Genomic DNA, 19,074 nt, shown 5'->3' with positions numbered 1-19,074 from the left:
TTTGTCATATTTCTCTGTGTTTATAGCTGGAGAAAGAGGTCAGTTCTGTCCACCATGTTGCTGGAAATCCTTTCATTTATTCCTTACAACAACCTTATGATGGAGGTACTCTTATGCCCAGTTTACAGATGAGGAAACTGGGGCTCGTGGAGCTTAAGTGACTTGCCCAAGTTCACATGGCTGTTAAGTGGCAGAGAACAGACCCAAACACAGGTCTGTTTGAATTCCAAGTCCACGCTCCATCCACCACTCTGTATTGCCATCTCATAATTTTGATTCCTCCTCATTCATTTTCAGGAATTAGACAGCACCAAGAGCTTTTCCTCCCTGACTCCTTACACGGCCTTGCTTGTCTGGAGAGTAGCTCTTGGCCAAGACCTGGCAGTGGAGAGCCATGGACCAGTACAGCCTCGGGGATGAGGGTGCCCTCCCTCCAGAGATGCATCTCCCTTCATTTTCCGAGAGCCAGGGACTCAATTGCAGTGACACCCTCAACCGGGATCTGGGTCCCAGCACACAAGACCTGCTCTACGCTGGCCTGAGTGGTTTGGACCTGGACCCCAGCCTCCCAACGCCTGACTTGGCCAGCGAGGCACTGGAGGACAACTTAGACACACTGTCCCTGTACTCAGGGAAGGACAGTGACTCTGTGAAGCTGCTGGAGGAGTACGCAGACCCGGAATCTCAGACTTCCTTACGAGGTGAGGCTGTCTACCTGGGTCCGAGGGCCCAGAGGGCTGTGTGAAAGCTCCTGTGGCCGGCTCGGGGATTGGATAGGAAAATTTTTATCTTCCACAGGTGAATAGGGAACAGGGGACACTTTCTTTTTTAACTTGGGAATTATTTCCAACTTCCTAGTCAAGGAAACAGAACACTGATCCTAAGGAATAATGTTGAGAAACTGGGCCGTTTGTGGATATCCTGATCTTGTGTGTGGTGTGGGCAGACTTTTAAGTTCATAGGAGATTTTCCTACCGATTACATCTCAGAGGCCCTTTTCATGTTTGCAGAGTGACCTGGGATCCTGTCTGTCTGTCACTTGGTTGGCTAACCTTCCCCAGCCTCAGTGTCTTCATCCGTGAAGTGGGGGTCATGAGAGTGCTCACTCTGCTTCCCCCCAGAGTAACAGCAGTAAGAAGCAAGAGAAGAAAGGAATGTGAAAACATTGCATGGACTGCAGAGCACGTGGCAGATAGTACTTATTTCCATCAGAATCGGTGGGGTTCATCTGAGGCCGTCCATCGATTCAGTTCTAAGTCTCTCTCTCCAACAGTAGAGGAGCAAAAGGAGGACTGATGGGGTAGTTAGCCGCCTTGGTGCGATTTTCATTTGGTTTTTGGTTTGCTTTCAGGCTTCCCCTACAAGATAAATCCCGATTTTTAAAATTTTTTAAAAGATTTATTTATTTATTTATTTGGTGGGGGAGGGGCAGAGGGGGAAAGAGAATCTCAAGCAGATTCCCTGCTGGGGCACAGAGCCCAACTCGGGGCTCAATTTCACGACCCCGAGATCATGACCCGAGTGCAAATCAAGAGTCGGACACTCAACCGACTGAGCCACCCAGGCGCCCCAAATTCGATTTTTGCTAACTCTTTTCATGGATAAGTCGCTTAGATGGGTTAACCGAGCTGAACAACTTTTTACATGTCGAGCTTCCTTTCAGATGAGTTCTTTGAACGTATTCCTCCCAGTGGGTTTGTCTGTCAGAGAACGTACGCCGTTTTATAACACTCTCCTAACACTGTGTTCTGTGAAGATCCGGCAGCTTCCTTGGCCGGTGACCCTGCCTGATTTTCAGTGTCCTTGCCAATTTTTTGGAACAACGTTTTGTTTTCTGGTTTAATAGTTGCTTTAATGAGCATTTTTAAAGTAGCTTAGCAGGGCTGAGGACTTCTCCGACAGGAGTTCTGTTATTCCGCATTTAAACTGTTGGGATCAGTCGACCACTTGCCACGGTAATTTCTTACACGAAGAGGAGAGCAGGCACATTGAGAGACAGACGGCCCACAGCCGGACAGAGCTGGGAGACTCCAGTCCAGGCTCCTTCCTGCGGTGTCTCTCACGCTGCACCTGCTGTGCCCACTCCTGCCTCCCCCCTCCCTGCAGCGCCCAAGAGAAGTGGCGGTTTCTAAACTTGCCATCTCATGAGGCGGTCCCAGCCATCTTGAAGACCAATCTAAAGAGCAGGAATATCTTCCACAGTTGGTCCGTCCACCAGACAATTGTGGAGTGACCACGAGTGCCCGGAGGGAATTCCAGGCGCTGGGGACAGCAGGAGCCCGCAGCGTCCTTGCATCCATGGGCTCTATGTGTCCAGTGATTTGAAATCCGCTTCTCTTTAGTCAGATGACACCAAACCTAATCTCTGTCCCTTGGAGCAAGACAAGCGGGTGGTTCCCTCTCCACACACTGGCCCTTGAGATGCTTGACGACCCCGCCCCTCTCCCGCCTGAGCATTCCCTGTCCCCTCCCCGGGTCCCCAGGTGAGTGGTTTGTAAACATACCTTTTATCATTTTACCCCAAGGGATACAGAAAACACGGAAACACATTCAAATACACGAAGAGAGGAAACTGGAAGTGGCCCATAATCCTCCCAGTCTATGCCATTCTCTCAGCTTGTTTTCTATTCAAATTGTTTTGTCTTTTTCTGTTTTGTAACAGATTGCTGTTTTCTCACCGAGTAGCGTGGCATGAAAATCCGTTCATGTCGTCAGATATTTTCCCACGGTTTTATCTTAAATGCTGTGTCCTAGACCATTGAAAGTGTCCTGTGGTCCCCTGCGTGCCCTTTTGTCAGATGCTAGGTTGTTGCTAACAGGAAACGCAGTGCTACTGTTAACTGCTTTACCAGCTACCTCTTTGTACAAATACATATTTATTCCTTTAACATCCCAGAAGTGGAATTGGCTGCAAGGAAGGATTTGTACTTTGCTAAGGTCTTGGATTCTATTTTTCTGGTTTGGCCTTCGAGAGTGCCATGGATGGTCTAGCCATAAAGCCTGGCCCACGGTGGTCACCTTGTCCCAGACCGTCCCTCCGAGTGCCATCCCGCGGGGCTGGCCTGACCGGGGTCCCTTCTCCCCCTCCTCCTGTTCTCTATGCTTGAAGCCGCTGGAGTTGGAGGGCGTGGACCTGGCCCCTCTGCCCCAGCGGGCTGTAGCCGTGAGACCCGCCGAGTGCTTCAGCCGTGCCCTCTGATGTCCCCACACGGCCCTAACCTGTGCTCTCTCCCTCTGTTTAGACCTGGGGCTCGGCACCCTCAAGGTGCCTAAGGAGGCTGACGAAGGAGGCAGGGCCACCTGTGGGAGCACCAGGAAAGGAAAGCGGCAGCATGCTTCCTCCCAGAACCCGCTTCTGGACTGCAGCCTCTGTGGGAAGGTGTTCAGCAGCGCCAGCTCCCTTAGCAAGCACTACCTGACACACAGCCAGGAGAGGAAGCACGTCTGCAAGATCTGCAACAAGGCCTTCAAGCGCCAGGACCACCTGTATGTAGGAGAGTGGTTAGGGGGCCGGTGGGGAATGGGCGCGCGCTGGTATGTAGGAGAGTGGTTAGGGGGCCGGTGGGGAGTGGGCGCGCTGCTCCTGGATCTCCCTCACACCCCCCACCAGGCCACCCGGCCCGCGCTCGGCAGGGGTCCCCTCCTGCTCCCCAGATGGCTGTGAGCTGTGCGCGGACGCCCCCTCCGTTCTTGTCACACTGCCAGCCCTCTGAGCCACGGGGCTCACTCTGCCGGGGACGGGTCCCTCTGCCCAGCCCCCCCATTCACACCAGGGAGGAAAACGCTGCTTCAGTTGCAGGCAGGACCCTTGAGGGTTTCAAGACACACAAGCGCTCACTCCCAAGGCAATTTTGTCATGCAGGGAATTGGGCTAACACTATAGAGAAATGTTCGGAGTCCCTGGCAGGTAGGCGTCCAAGGAGGATGGATCTGTATCTTATGAGGAGTGTGTGTGGGAATAACTCAGGGGCCTGATTCTGAAATGCCTGGCATTGGAGCATTAACGTATTTTTTAAACTCCTTTTTTTTTAAAACAAAACAAAACAAAACTCTTGATTTAAAAAAAATGAAGCCCATTGTAAGAGTTAGGAGCCAGAATTCCCTTTGTTCTCAGTATTTTGGAAATGATGAGCTTTTCTTGCTAGTGAGGTTGGAAAGGCACACTTTTTTTTCAAACCCAGAGACTTGCCAGTGGAAGATGGCAAGACCTTGCATTTTTATGATGCTCCTAACTAGAAACTGGGTCTCCCGACTCCTCCTCTGCAGCTCCCCTCAGAAGGGCTTTGGAGGGAGGGCTGTACTATTTACTGGAGATAACCCCATGTGCCATGGAGATTAGACTGGCCAGGGTAGGGCTGTTGGGAACCTTAGAGCGGGATTTACTCATTTGTTTATGCCAATGATATGTGGATATAGCTGGAAGTATGACGTAAACGTAGTACATATTCGTATTTACTTAATTGCAGAAATTACAGGAGGCGCATTTGGCTGTTTGCTAGAAAGTTTTTACTGATGGGGCATCTGTAAATTTTTTTTTCCCCGGGGGTAGGTTCCAGGTAGGTGTCTCCTTAGAGGAGTGCTATGGGAAGGCAAAGACTCTTTGGCTAAGGGAAGGGTCGTGCTCCATCCAGTAAGTATCTCCTCGAGTGTATCCTGCAGAACATTGGTCCTCAGGGATGCTAAAAGGGGCTATTTGAATAGATGGTGCTGTGGGCAAGTAAGTTTGAGAGACCTGGGAGGTGAGAGAGACATCTATGTACTGTGTGGCTCTTAAATTTGCTACTCTGAACCTCCAAGGAGCAAAAAGTGTTTTTTTCAAAACTTCCTTGCCAGGTGAGCCCATGTCCTCAGGGAGCAACTCTGGAGGACTGGTGTTCCTTGGGAACTCACTTTGGGAAACGCCAGTCTGCCTTTCTTTGATATTTTTTTCCCCCCTCCCATAAGGGGTTTGCTGAAAAGTTGGGGAGAGGAGAACCCTTTGTGTTGCTTTGGCCATCGGAGGGGCCGCTTGGGTCTTTCCTCATGGGGGGGGGGTGAGTGTAGCTTCTGACTGGTGACATGGATGCACCACTGCCCCTTGGGGACCCACTTGGGGCCCCACTGTGAATGGCGGCCAAGGTACCCGCTGACTTGCTCCTCCCGTGTGGCTCCAGGACCGGGCACATGCTCACCCATCAGAAGACCAAGCCGTTCGTGTGCATCGAACAGGGCTGCAGCAAGAGCTACTGTGACTACCGCTCCCTGCGCCGTCACTACGAGGTGCAGCATGGCCTGTGCATCCTCAAGGAGGCCCCCCCGGAAGAGGAGGCCTGCGGGGACTCCCCTCACGCTCCCGAGGCGGCCGGCCAGCCCGCGCCCACTGGCCCACGATCCCTGGCGCCCCCGGAAGCCAGGTCCCCCAGCTCCCTCTTGCCCAACCGAGACCTCCTGCGCTGCATCGTGAGCAGCATCGTCCACCAGAAGATTCCTTCCTCTGTCCCAGCGGCCGCAGGGCCTTCAGACGGTGGAGAGGGGAGGAACGCGGCCTGTCCCTGCGCACCCTCCACCGGGCCCTCCCCCTGCACCCCGGCAGGCATCCCGGCAGCCCCCGGAAACCTGGGCACGGACGTTCCCGAGGAGCCTCGTCCTGCAAGGAAGGAACCTGCCGCTGCCATGTTCACAGCCGTCCACTCGAGAGCTGTGGAGAACGGTGGCACCGACTCAGCGGAGTCCGAGCCCCTTGTGCTCCCACTGCCGCCCACCCTGGAGGGCTGGCCTGAGGGTGGCCCCCTGCCTGCCTGCCTGCCTCTGTTCCGAGGCCAGACGGTCCCTGCCAGTTCCCAGCCAGCCAGCCACAACTTCCAGTGGCTCCGGAACCTGCCCAGCTGCCCCAAGAGCAAAGGGAACAACGTGTTCATGGTCCACAAGGCCCCGTCAGTGCCGCCCTGGGAGGGCTGTGAGTCAGGCCCGGGGCCCAGCAGCACGTCCCCCGCAGGAGAGCCCTCGCCCAGCTCGGGCACCACCAGTCTGGAGGACACGTCGCCCTTCCCTGCCACGCTCCTGAAGGCACCTGGGGAGGCCTCCGGTGACTCCCGATCTGCCGGTGGGGAAGACGACTCGTGGGTTTCCAAGAAAAGCAAGTTTGACTGCGACTCCTTCTCGTGGCAAAACCCAGGGGAGCCGGGCCTCCAGGATGCCCAGAAGCCAAGCGGGCTCCCGTCGGATGCCACGCCGCTCTTCCGGCAGCTCTTTCTGAAGTCCCAGGAGTCTCTGGTGAGCCACGAGCAGATGCAGGTGTTCCAGATGATCACCAAGTCCCAGCGGATCTTCTCCCAGCTCCCCGGGCCTGAGGGCAAGCAGGCCACCCTGAAGCCACTGCCAGGGCCCTGGCCACAGCAGCCCCCGCCACCAGCACACCCTGTCGACTCTCTCCATGCTGGCCCTGGAAGCCCAGAGCCAGAGGGGTCCCCAGCCCGCAGGAGGAAAATCACGCCCGCTTTCCCCCGGGAGGCCTCCCCAGCCAGCACCAGACGGAACTCAAAGGGAGGACCCAAAGTGGCCACCACTCCGCCGTCCCTCACGGCCTCATTGTTGGACCCTCCTGGCAATCCGGACATCTCCTCTCTGGCCAAGCAGCTGAGATCCACAAAAGGGACCTTGGACCTGGGGGACATCTTCTCCCCCGGGGGCCCACGGCAGACCCAGTTAGGTGGGGAGGAGCCCCTCGGAGCCCAGCTCCCAGGGAAGCAGGCCCAGGCGGAGAATGGCATGGCATTGGGGGCCACAAGAGGTGAAAAGAGCCAGGCCTGCGCCCGGGGCGGAGGCTACAGGCTCTTCTCAGGCAACCCCAGGTCCCAGCGCTTCTCGGGCTTCCGGAAGGAGAAGGTGAAAATGGATATGGGCTGCACGGCCTCCCCGAGCCAGGTAGCCATGGCCTCCTTCTCGTCGGCCGGGCCTCCAGCAGAGCCGCCCCAGGACTCCAAGTCCAAGCTGACCATATTCAACAGAATCCAGGTACCTGGGCTCTCCCTCACGAGACCTGACACCTGCCGGTGCTCCGGGCCGTAGTCTCATTCGTGACTTGCTCCTGCCTTTATTGGTTGGTCAGGCATTGTGTTTCATCTCAGGGGCTCCTCCGGGACAGGTTTAGAGAGGCGGGAAGGAAGGTTCATAGAGATTGTGGTTCCTCCTGTCACCCCCACCCCCGAAAGAGCTGAGAATGAGGTCTTTAGAGTTGTCAGAGACGTTTTCTCCTCGAAGCTTTTCCAGCTTGCTTGCTTTTTGCCTTTCACTTCCTTTTGGATTGGCCTCCTTAAATTTTTCAGAGGATATAAAGGTAGAGATCCCGCCTCGGAAATATTTCTACATGCGATGCTGTCTCTCACCTGGTGGGAGTCACAGTCCGAACACTGGCTGGCACCTGCCGAGTGGTAGTAGCTCAGTCCTTGCAGTTGGCACCGGGTCTGGGGGCAGAGAGGTGGGCCGCTCTTCCTTACCACGGCCCGCGGTCCAGCACCCTTCCCCTCACCCCACAGTTGCTTCTTTTTTTTTTTTTTTTAACAGCACATGCCGTTTAATTCACCATTTTAAAGAGTATTCTCCAGTGGCGTTCAGTATATTCACAAAGTTGTGCATCTATTACCACTCTTTGCCAGAACATTTTCATCACCCCAAAAAAGAAGTCCCACACCCTGAGTTGTCGGCCCCAATCTCTCCAGCCCTCCTGGCCCCTGGCAACCATGAGTCTATCTTCTGTGTCGATGGATTTGCCCCTTCTGGACATTCCATATAATTGAAATCATACACCACGTGGCCTTCTGTAGTCTGGCTTCTTACACTTAGTGTGGTGTTTTCAAGGTTCGTCCACATTGTGGCACCTGTCAGTGCTTTGCTCCTTTTTATGGCTGAGCAATGTTCTACTGTATGGTAGTGTCACGTTTTGTTAATCTGTTCATCAGTTGACAGGCATTTGGCTTGTTCCCACTTTTCAGCCAGTGTGAATAGTACTGCTGTGAATGTTCGTGTACAAGGTTCTATGCAGACATAGGTTTCCATTTCTCTTGGGAAATACTGGAGCGGGGCATTCCTGGGTCATATGGCAATTCTATGTTTAACCATTTGAGGGACTGTGAGACTTTTCCAAAGCAGCCACACCATTTAATGTTCCCACCCACAGTACGGGAGGGCTCCAGCTTCTCCAAATCCTCACCAACACTGCTTGCTCTCCAGGCTTGTTATCCCAGCCACCTTCATGGGTGTGATGTGGTATCACATCGCTGTGCTTTGTATTTGCATTGCCCAGGTGGCTGGTGCTGAGCATCCTTTCATGTGCTTAATGGCCATTTGTAAATCCCCTTGAGTTAAGTGTCTTTCAGATCCTTTGCCCGTTTTTAAATTGGCTGATTGGACTTTTCATCACTGAGCTGTATAGGAGTTCTTTATGTATTATGAATACAACTCCCTTGTCAGGTATGTGACTTGCAGTGATTTTCTCCCATTCCGGGGGTCATCTTCTCACTTTCTTGATGGTATCCTTTAAAGCACGGCAGTTCTGAGTTTTAATGAAGTCAAATTTGTCAGTTCTGTCTTTTCGTTTCAGTGTCATCCAAGGCCCCAGTGCCTCCTCCAGGGTCACAAAGAATTGTACATCTATGCTTTCTTCTCAGAGTCTTACAGTTGTAGCTCTTGCATGCCTCCTTTCCAATATGTTGGCTCAGATGTATTTTCATCTTCAGGGTGGAAATATCTACCGGCTCCCCCATCCGCTGAAGGAGGAGAACGTGGCAGGTGGATGGTAAGTTCAGAAGCCATACCCTGCCCGGCCTGGAGGTGCTCAGCCCCTCCGATTCCTCTGGTGGCTTTTATGTGCTGGGCCTGGGTCACCAAGTTCTGGATGCCTCAGTCCTGAAGAGGTATGCACCCGGCCATGAAGAATTGGGGTATCCTCTCTCCACTTCTTAGGGTTCATCAAGAGTTATCAATGGATCAGACTTAAAAACAAACAAAAACAAAGAAATTAGTGATGGGGACAAAGTCCTATTCTCCCGTTCTTCCCTCCTGCCATGTTTCCCCACAGTAACCAGCAAAATGGGGGCCCTGCAGACTGGGCAGAGCCAAGGAGCACTTATGTCTGCAAGAATTGCAGCCAGATGTTTTATACAGAGAAAGGGCTGAGCAGCCACATGTGTTTCCACAGTGACCAGTGGCCGTCACCTCGAGGGAAGCAGGAGCAGCAGGTGAAGGGGCGCGCGCAGTCGGCTCTGTGCTTTCAGGGTTTCTGGCAGGCTTTCAGGGATTAGGTGACCGGATGTCATTTATCTCAGGATGGAGATGTCCCCCTGGGGGAAGCCTGGGCAGGGGGCCAGTAGTCAGGGCTGTGCGGCTCCCCGGGGTGGGGGCGGGCGGCCGGCACTGCAGGCTGGAGCAGCTCTTCCCCTCTTGCCCACCCGTTAATCTTAAAAAGCCATCAATTCTCTGCATTTAGGTGTTTGGCACAGAGTTTTGCAAGCCATTGAGACAGGTGCTGAGGCCAGAGGGGGACGGGCAGAGTCCCCCAGGAGCTAAGAAGTCCTTGGACAACACGGCTGCAGCCTCTTTGGGGATCCCTGTGCCTGTAGTTCCAGGGAACCAACCCTCTGGGAGCACCGCCAAGGTGGGTGCGGGTCAGGCTGCTTCCTTCCTGCTGCTTCCCCCACCTGCGTAAGGCAGAAGCTGTGGGGGGGGGGGGGTAGTCCAGACCAAACGTCAGAAAAATATCTGAGTCTCGGAGAGCGTGTTCGTTCAGTCGTTACCATCCTCGGAGCTTCCTGGGTGCCTGCCTGTGGTGGCAGTGCTGCGGACTCTGGTGACCGCGCCCCCTGGGGCTGCCGGTCCAGCAGAGTCAGTAGACCTGTCCCCAGACGGTGGTGCCCCAGTGTGGGCTGGGCCGTGAGGGGGAGCGAAGGGAGCTGAGGGCACCCTGAGGGGGCACCAGGGACACCGCCTGAGGAGGTCAGGGGGGTCTTCCTGGAGGAGGGGTGTGGGAGCTGAGACCTGGAGGAGAGGAGGAGTGAGACTGGCAGAGAGGAGGGGAGATTGCGTGGAGGTGAGAGAGCATTCCAAGTTCAAGTGACCGGTCTCTTCAGCCCGTACTGGAGGATCTCGCTGGACAAGCCCGTGCTCGACTCGGGGATGAGGTGCTCGGATGCCTCTGCTCGTCTCACAGGACCTGCTGCTGCATTTCCTCTGGTCATGCTGTGGCCGTGTCCAGCCCCCACTCTCTCAGGGCCAGGCGGTTTAACAGCTGAAACTGGCCTCACCTGTTCCCAGATTGCCCTGCATCAAGGCCTGTCCTTGAGGGCACGGGTGCATGGGAGGGCTCCAGCGGCTTAGTTAGGCTCTGGGGTCAGGCTCAGGCGCGGGGGGCCCTGCTAGGCTCCCTCTTCTGCGGGCCCCAGGCGTGGTGTCCCTCTGTGTCCGGAGTCCGTTCTCTCTTCCCACTCTCCTGCCATCCTGAAGGCCGAGCCGTGTGGTGGGTGGCCTCAGGCGATCCCCTGAGTCCTGAACTCTTTTCTTTCCCAGGGACAAGAGAAAGACGGGGAAGACAGAGACAGCAAGGAGAGCAGCCGGCATAGGAAGCGGAAGAAGCGCCCCCAGCCCGAGGCATCGTTCGCCCCTCCTCCACCCTCTTCATTTGGGGAGCCGGGCCTGGGAGGATGCCACCAGAGCTGTCTGCGGTCTCCAGTGTTCCTCGTGGACTGCCTCCTCAAGGGACTGTTCCAAGGCTCTCCTTATACGCCACCCCCTATGCTCAGCCCCATCCGGGAGGGCTCAGGGCTGTACTTCAACACCCTCTGTTCCACCTCTGCTCATGCCGGTCCCGACAAACTCATCAGCAACATGCTTGGTGAGTGACGCTGGGCATCATTATGGTCTCTCCTCCGCGTGTGGCGGGCCTGCTGGGGGCCAGATCCACTCCCACCTGCTGCATGGGGGCCAGACATTCTCTCCGGCCCGTGGCTGTGCCTGGTGTGTGAGTCCCGCCGCTGTTCGGAGGTATCCCAGCACCCTCTGGGACCGGCAGCCTTCCAGGTGCTTGGAGTTTTACAGCCAGAAAGAAAATACAGAGACTGTTCAGCCTGCCCACCCTTCTGCCTGCCCTTTGAGTAATTTTTAACAGTTTGGCCGGAATAGAATTCATAAACCATATGAATCACCCATTTGAAGTACATGGTATTTCTTTAGTATACTCACAGGGTTGTGCGCCCATCACACCATCTAATTTTAGGCCATTTTTGTCACCCCCGGAGGAAGCACCGTATCCATGCAGTCACACGCACCCCATTGCCCCCATCTCCCCAGCCCTGAGCAACCGCTGATCTGCTTTTGCTATGGATCTGCCCGTTCTAGACATTTTGTATAATTGGAATCCTACAGTGGGTGACGTTTTGTGTTTAGTTTATTCACTTAGCATCCATGTTCATCTACGTGATGGTACATGCCACGGCTTCATGCCTCTTTATGGCCCAATAATATCCCATGGTCTGGACATAGCACATTTTATCTGTCCACTCATCAGTTGGTGAGCGTTTGGGTCATTTCTGTCTTTTGGCTACTGTGAATAATGCCGCTCATGAACATCCATGTACGGGTTTTTGTTGGACATATGTTTTCCATTTCTCTCGCGTATATTCCCAGGACTGCAATTGCTGGATCATAGGGTAGCTCTGGGTTTAACCACTTAAGGAGCTACTGGACCATTTCCAAAATGACGGGCCCATTTTAAATTCCCACCAGTGTCGTATGAAAGTTTCAGCTTCTCCACGTCCCCGTCAATACTTGTGATCTTTCTTCTTATATAACCATCCAAGCATGTGTACAGTGGTTTCAATCTGCATTTCCCTGATGGCTATTGAGACTGAGCATCTTTCCGTGTAGTTACTGTCCATTTGTAATCTTTTCAGATCCTTCTCCCATTTTTTTAATTGAGTTGTTATCTTTTTATTACTCTGTTGTAAAAGTTTCTTATATATTCTGGAATTAAGCCCTTTATCGGATACACGGTTTGCAAATTCTCTCCCATTTTGGGCATGGTCTTTTCATTTTATTTGTGGTCTTGTTTGCAGGACTAAAGTTTTTTTTTTTTTAATGGTTTATTTATTTATTCATGAGAGTCAGAAAGAGAGAGAGGGGCAGAGGCAGAGGGAGAAGCAGGCTCCCCGCCTAGCACGGAGCCCGATGCGGGACTTGATCCCAGGACGCTGGGATCATGACCTGAGCTGAAGGCAGACGCTTAACCATCTGAGCCACCCGGGTGCCCCAGGACTAAAGTTTTTAATTTCGATGAAGTCCAATTCATATTCTGTCACTGGTGCTTTCAGTGTTGTATCAAAGGTTTTGCCTGAGCGAAAGTCATGAAGATGTCCTTCTGTGTTTTCTTGTAAGAGTTGTGTCATTTTAAGTCTTAAATTCATGTCTGATCCATTTCAACTTGTATATATTGTGTAGGGTGGGAGTCCAAATTCATTCTTTTGCATGTGGATATCTATTGTTCCAATACCATTTATTGAAAATACTGTTCCTTTCCTTTTGAATTGGCCTGGCGCCCTGTGGAAAGCCAATTGACCATAAATGATTTGAGGTTTTTCTCCCCCCCCCCCTTTATTTTAAGATTGTATTTATTTGACAGAGACACAGCAAGAAAGGGAACACAAGCAGGGGGAGTGGGAGAGGGAGAAGCAGGCTTCCCACCGAGCAGGGAGCCCGATGCAGGGCTCAATCCCAGGACCCTGGGATCATGACCTGAGCCGAAGGCAGACGCTTAACAACTGAGCCACCCAGGCGCCCTTTTTTCTTTTTTAATACAGACATTTACAGCTATAAATTTCTCTCAGAGCACTGCTTTAGCTGCATTTTACAAGTTTCAATATGTTATATTATTTTCATTTATCTCAAAGTATGTTCTGATTTCTTTGTTCTTTTTTTTTTTTAAAGATTTTATTTGAGAGAGAGTGAGCGAGCATGAGTGGGGGTGGGGAGGGGCAGAGGGAGAGGGAGAAGCAGTCTCATCGCTGAGCAGGGAGCCCGATTCGGGGTTCGATCCCACAACACTGAGATTATGACCTGAGCTGAAGGCAGACACTTAACCAACTGACCCAGCCAGGTGCCTCTGATTTCTTTTTTGATACAGTGATTATTAAGGAGTGTGTCATTTAATTTCCACCTATTTGTGAATTTTCCAAATTGCCTTTTTAAAATTTATTTTTAATTTAATTCTATTGTGGTCAGAGTACATACTTTGTATTAGTTCAGTGCTTTTACATTTTTTGAAGCATTTGTATGGGCTAGAATATGTTCTGTCCTGGAGAACGTTCCATGTGTAATTGAGAAGAATGTATTCTCCTGATGGTGGATGGAATACACTGTAGATATCCGCTATGTGTAGTTAGTTCAAGTATTCTACTTCCTGTTGATCTTCTGCCTAGTCGTCCTATGCATTATTGAAAGTATTTAAATTTCCAAGTTTTTTTTTTAATTTATTTATTTGAGAGAGAGAGTGCGCACATGCATGCTTAGGGGGGTGGGCAGAAGGAGAGGGAGAGAGAGTCCCAAGCACACTCCACATCGAGCATGGAGGCCGACTCAGGGCTCGACCCCACAGCCCCAAGATCACCACCCGAGCCGAAACCAAGAGTCATTTGCTCAATGGACTGTGCCACCCGAGCGCCCCTCCAACTATTATTTTTTAATTGTTCATTTTATCCTTCTGTCATTTGTTGCATTGTGTATTTAGGGACTCCGTTTTAGGTGCATTATGTTTATATAATTGCCATATTTTCTTGATGGCTTGACCTTTTACCATTATGGTATGATATCATTTATCATTATTACAATATTTGTTATTTTCTTGAGTAATATTTTTTGTTTTAAAGCCTAATTTGCAGGGGCACCTGTGTGGCTCAGTCGGTTAATCATCCAACTCTTGTTTTCGGCTCAGGTCATGATCCCAGGATCCTGAGCTCTCCCGGCGTTGGGCTCCACACTCAGATGTCTGCTGGAGATTCTCTCTCTCCCTCTCCCCCTCCTCCCACTCTCTTTCTTTCTCTCTCTCTAAAATAAATAAATCTTTAAAAAACAATAGAGTCGAATTTGCCTGACATTAGTATAGCCATTTCATGTCTTTTACGGTTGTTGTTTGCTTGGTATGGTTTTCCCTGTTCTTTTTTTTTTTTTTTTAAAGATTTTATTTATTTATTTGAGAGAGAGAGAATGAGAGATAGAGCGCACGAGAGGGAAGAGGGTCAGAGGGAGAAGCAGACTCCCTGCTGAGCAGGGAGCCTGATGTGGGACTCGATCCCGGGACTCCAGGATCATGACCTGAGCCGAAGGCAGTTGCCTAACCAACTGAGCCACCCAGGCGCCCGGTTTTTCCTGTTCTTTTACCTTCACCCTGTTTGTGTCTTTGAAAATAAAGCAGGTCTCCTACAGGCAGCGTCAATTGGGTCATATTTTTTTATCCAGTCTGACAAACTGCCTTTTGGTTGGTCTGTTTAAGCATTCTCTTTTAATGTTCCAGTGACGTAGTTGCATTTATATCTGCCATTTTGCTTTTTATTTTCTATATGTCTCATGGCATTTTCTCCTTCTGTTCTTCCTTGTCTGCTTTCTTTTGTATTGAGTATTTTCTTGTACAACACATCCCTTCCTTTAATTAATTTTTCACTTTCTCTTAGTCATTTCTTAGGAGTTGCTCTAGGACTTAAAACATACATCTTAATTTATCAGAGTGTGTTCAGTTGTGTATTAATTTAATAAAGTGTAGGAACATTGCTATCTAATTCTGTTTCTTCTAACCCTTTTGCTATTATTGTTACATATATGCATGTAACAGTGTTTTATATATATATATGTAGATAATAGAAACCCAGAAGCATACTGTCATAATTATTACTTTATATAATTTTATGTTATATAAAAAAGAATAAAGGAAAACAGGCATTATTTATAGAGTTTGTTAGAGTACCCTTCTCATTAACCATTACTGATAACTTCATTTATTGCTGTGGATTCGAGTTACTGTCTGGGCTGTTACTTCTTTACTCTAATGCAACTCCTTTGTGCTCTTTTTGCCACATATAGTGTATTTCTATATTTTATAGGCCCACAATACATACTGTTTTATACAATTGTTTTTTAAGTCAATAAGAAAAGAAATACGTGATCATAATTTTATAATTACCCATATAGTTACCTTTACCAGCACGCTTTGTTTCTTTGTTTTGATTCACATTACTATCTCGTGTCATTTGCTTTCAGTCTAAAGAACTTTCTTAGTTGTCTCTTATCAGTATGGAGATATAATTTACATAAAACTTACCCTTTAAAGCATGTAATACAGTGGGTTTTATCACATTCACAGAACTGGGCAACCATTCCTACCATCAAGTTTCAGACATTGTCATCACCCCCAAAAGAAGCCCCACACTCATTTGCAGCCACTCCTGTCCCTGTCCCCCAACGCCAGCCGTAGGTAACCTCTAGTTTACTCTCTGTCTCTATAGATTTGGCTAATCTGGACATTCCATATACATGTATTCCTGCAATGTGTGGTCTTTTGTGACCGTCTCCTAGCATGATGTTTTTAGGTTTCACCTATGTTGCAGTATGTGTCAGTATTCCATTCCTTTTTATGACTGAATGATATTCCACTTTTACTTTTTCTTTTTTAAAAAGATTTATTTATTTTAGAGAGAGAGAGTGGGGGGAAGGGCAAAGGGAGAGGGAGAGAGAATCTCAAGCAGACCCCCTACTGAATATGGAGCCCGACGCGGGGCTCGATCCCACAACCCTGAGGTCATGACCTGAGCTGAAACCAAGAATCAGACACTCAGCCAACTGAGCCACCCGGGTGCCCTTCCACCTTTACTATTTCTTATAAGACAGATCTAATAGCAACAAATCTCAATTTTTATTTATCTGAGAATGACTTTATTTCACAGTTATTTTTGAAAAGTAATTTGCTGGATATGATTCCTGGTTGACAGTTTTTTACTTTCAACAACTTGAATATGTTATCCTTCTGCCTTGTGACCTCCATTGTTTCTGACAAGAAGTCGGCTGTTAATCTTACTGGGGCGCTCTTGCATGAAACAAGTTGTTTTTCTCTTTTTACTTTCAGGATCTTCGTCTTTGCCTTTCAACATTTTGCCTATGATGGATGTGTCTAGATGTAGAGCTCTTTGTGTTTGTTCTGTTTGGAGTTTATAGAGTTTCCTGGATTATATCGTTTGTTTGTTTTACCAAATTTGGGAGGATTTCAGCTCTTGTATCAATGCCATGATACTTTACGTGTTTTTTCGTCCCTTTCTTCTCTCTTTCTGGTACTCTCATTACAAGTATTTTGCTGCACTTAATGATGTCTCTCATTTCCCTGAGGCTCACAACATTTTTCTCCATTCTTTTTTCTCTTCTTTAGATTACATAATCTCCATTGATCTATCTTCAGATTTGCTGATCATTTCTCCTGCCAACTGAAATCTGCTGTTGAGCCTCATCTTGGTTATTGTGATATATATATATATATATATATATTTTTTTTTTTTTGACAGAGACACAGCGAGAGAGGGAACACAAGCGGGGGGAGTGGGAGAGGGAGAAGCAGGCTTCCCGCGGAGCAGGGAGCCCGATGCAGGGCTTGATCCCAGGACCCTGGGATCATGACCTGAGCTGAATGCAGACGCTTAACGACTGAGCCACCCAGGGGCCCCTATTGTGATTTTTTTTTGAAGATTTATTTCTTTTGGTGGGGGGGAGTCAGAGGGAGAGAGACAATCTCAAGCAGGCTCCCCACTGAGCACAGAGCCCCATGCGGGGCTCAATCTCATGACCTTGAGATCATGACCTGAGCCGAAATCAAGAGTCGGACTCTTAACTGACTGAGCCACCCAGGCGCCCTGGTTCTTGTACTTTCTTTTAACCCCAGAATTTCCATTTGATTCTTTTTTAAAATCTTCTGTCTCTTAATGGTATTGTCTTTGATGAGAAATCATCTTATCTCCCTTTAATTCTTTAAGCATGGATACTGCAGGGAGAGGGGGTCCATCTCCTTGGATGCACCTGCCTAGAGTAGGGCACTCCAGGTAGAGCTTGTTACATGGAGCTGTGGGTTGGGTGGGTGACAGGCAGATGCCACAGACTCTCACTGTTCTTACCAATATTTGGTCATTTTCTTAAATGAGTATTTTCTTTTTTTTTTTTAAGATTATTTATTTATTTATTTGACAGAGATATAGCGAGAGAGGGAACACAAGCAGGGGAAGTGGGAGAGGGAGAAGCAGGCTTACCGCTGAGCAGGGAGCCCGATGCGGGGCTCGATCCCAGGACCCTGGGATCATGACCCGAGCCGAAGGCAGACACTTAACAACTGAGCCACCCAGGTGTCCCTTAAATAGTATTCTCTAAAATGCTGTATGCCTTTAGGACAACTTCCAGAGACTTTAACTTACTCTTTTTTAAAAATAATTTTTATCAGTTAATTTGTTGTCTTGCTTAGTTCCTTACTCTGCTTTTTAGAAGTCCAATCCCTCCGTGCAATCTTTTTTTTTTTAATTGTGTGTTATCAGGGCACCTGGGTGGCACGGTCAGTTGAGTGACCACTTCTTGGTTTCAGCTCAGGTCATGATTTCAGGGTTGTGAGATCGGGCCCCACATCAGGCTCCATGCTCAGCACCAAGTCTGCTTAGGTTACTCTCTCTCCATCTTCTGCCCCTCTCCCCTGCCTCTCTCTCTCAAATAAATAAATCTTTTTTTTAAAAATTGTGTTTTATCATAAGTTAACATGAGTCCCCCTTAAATGAGTAAGTATGCAGTACATCATTGTTGATTATAGGTACCACATTGTACAGTGGAGCTGTAGAGCTTATTCATCTGGCTTAACTGACGCTTTATGCTCATTGATTAGTAAATACGCATGTTCCACTACCCCAGCCCCTGGCAACTACCATTCCACTTTTGATTATATGAATTGGACTATTTTCTTAAGATTTTTATTTGTTTTGAGAGCGAGAGAGTGAGCATGCATGCAGGTGGGGGGAAGGGGCAGAGAGAGAAGGAGAGGGAGAGAATCTCCAGCAGGCCCCGTGCCGAGTGCAGAGCCTGTTGTGGGGCTTGATCCCAGGACCCCAAGATCATGACCCAAGCCAAAACCAAGAGCCGGACACAACCAACTGAGCCACACACACGCCCCTGAATTGGACTAGTCTAGATACTTACATAAGTGGAGTCATGTAGTATTTCCTTCTCTGTGACTGGCTTGTTCCACTTGGCATGATGTTCTCAAGGTTTATTCATGTTGTTGCATATTAAAGGTTCCTTTAAAAAAAAAAGGTTAGCTAGTATTCCGTTGTATGTAAATACCACATTTTCCTTACCCACGCTTCTGTCAATGGACATTAGGTTGTTTCCACTTGGCTGTTGTGAATAATGCTGAGTAAACATGGAAGTGTAGATATCCCTGAGAGATTGATTTCAGTTCTTTTGGATAAATACCCAGAAAGGGGGGGGGGCACCTGGGTGGCTCAGTTGGTTCAACGTCTGCCTTTGGCTCAGGTCCTGACCCCAGGGCCCTGGGATCGAGCCCCACTTGGGGCTCCCTGCTCAGCGGGGAGCCTGCTTCTCCCTCTCCCTACACCATTCCCCCTGCTTTTGCTCTCTGGCTCTCTCTGTGTGTCAAAAAAATAAAATCTTAAAAAAAAAATACCCAGAAGTGGGGTTGCTGGATCTTATGGTAGTTCTACTTTTAATTTTTTGAGTAATCTCCCTACCGTGCAGTTTTAAAGAGCCTGCTTTTAGCTGCTCTGCAAAGGCAGGCAGAAGGGGTCCCCCAGATCACTTACGGTCAGTCTTCTTGAGACTTGTTGTTGTTGTTGTATGTTTTCTAGATCAAGCGGATGGCTCTTTTGGCATTTGCATGGTAAAGGATGACACCAAGATCAGCACTGAACCGTGAGTTGGAACAGACTTAGCACCTGAGGGTGGGTCCTCCCAAAGGGGGGGTGCTCTTACCTCCCTGCGGGCCAGTGTCCGTTTTTCCCAGGGGCTCCTTCATCATAGGGGATC

General features: G+C 49.6%; 1 protein-coding gene across 2 annotated transcripts in view; it reads left to right on the top strand.

The window, feature by feature from the left end:
* The first annotated feature begins 394 nt into the window (after positions 1-394).
* The window catches only part of ZNF541 (zinc finger protein 541), a 31,611-nt gene continuing 12,931 nt past the window's right edge, over positions 395-19,074 (top strand). The window contains exons 1-8 of one of the 2 annotated variants that reach the window (XM_088027687.1): positions 395-701; positions 3,243-3,486; positions 5,154-6,993; positions 8,715-8,773; positions 9,056-9,215; positions 9,464-9,625; positions 10,540-10,864; positions 18,897-18,960. In XM_088027687.1, coding sequence (XP_087883813.1) covers positions 395-701; positions 3,243-3,486; positions 5,154-6,993; positions 8,715-8,773; positions 9,056-9,215; positions 9,464-9,625; positions 10,540-10,864; positions 18,897-18,960 — 3,161 coding nt within the window. Of the gene's footprint in view, positions 702-3,242; positions 3,487-5,153; positions 6,994-8,714; positions 8,774-9,055; positions 9,216-9,463; positions 9,632-10,539; positions 10,865-18,896; positions 18,961-19,074 lie in introns of both variants that reach the window. The other variant, XM_028088170.2, reaches the window with a different exon arrangement.

This window comes from Eumetopias jubatus, unplaced genomic scaffold (genome assembly GCF_037043125.1).
Source record: "Eumetopias jubatus isolate StellerSeaLion01/CBP00866 unplaced genomic scaffold, mEumJub1_p1.0 scaffold_10, whole genome shotgun sequence".
In the NCBI taxonomy this organism is placed as follows: domain Eukaryota; kingdom Metazoa; phylum Chordata; class Mammalia; order Carnivora; family Otariidae; genus Eumetopias; species Eumetopias jubatus.
This window is presented reverse-complemented; position numbering and strand designations above follow the sequence as displayed.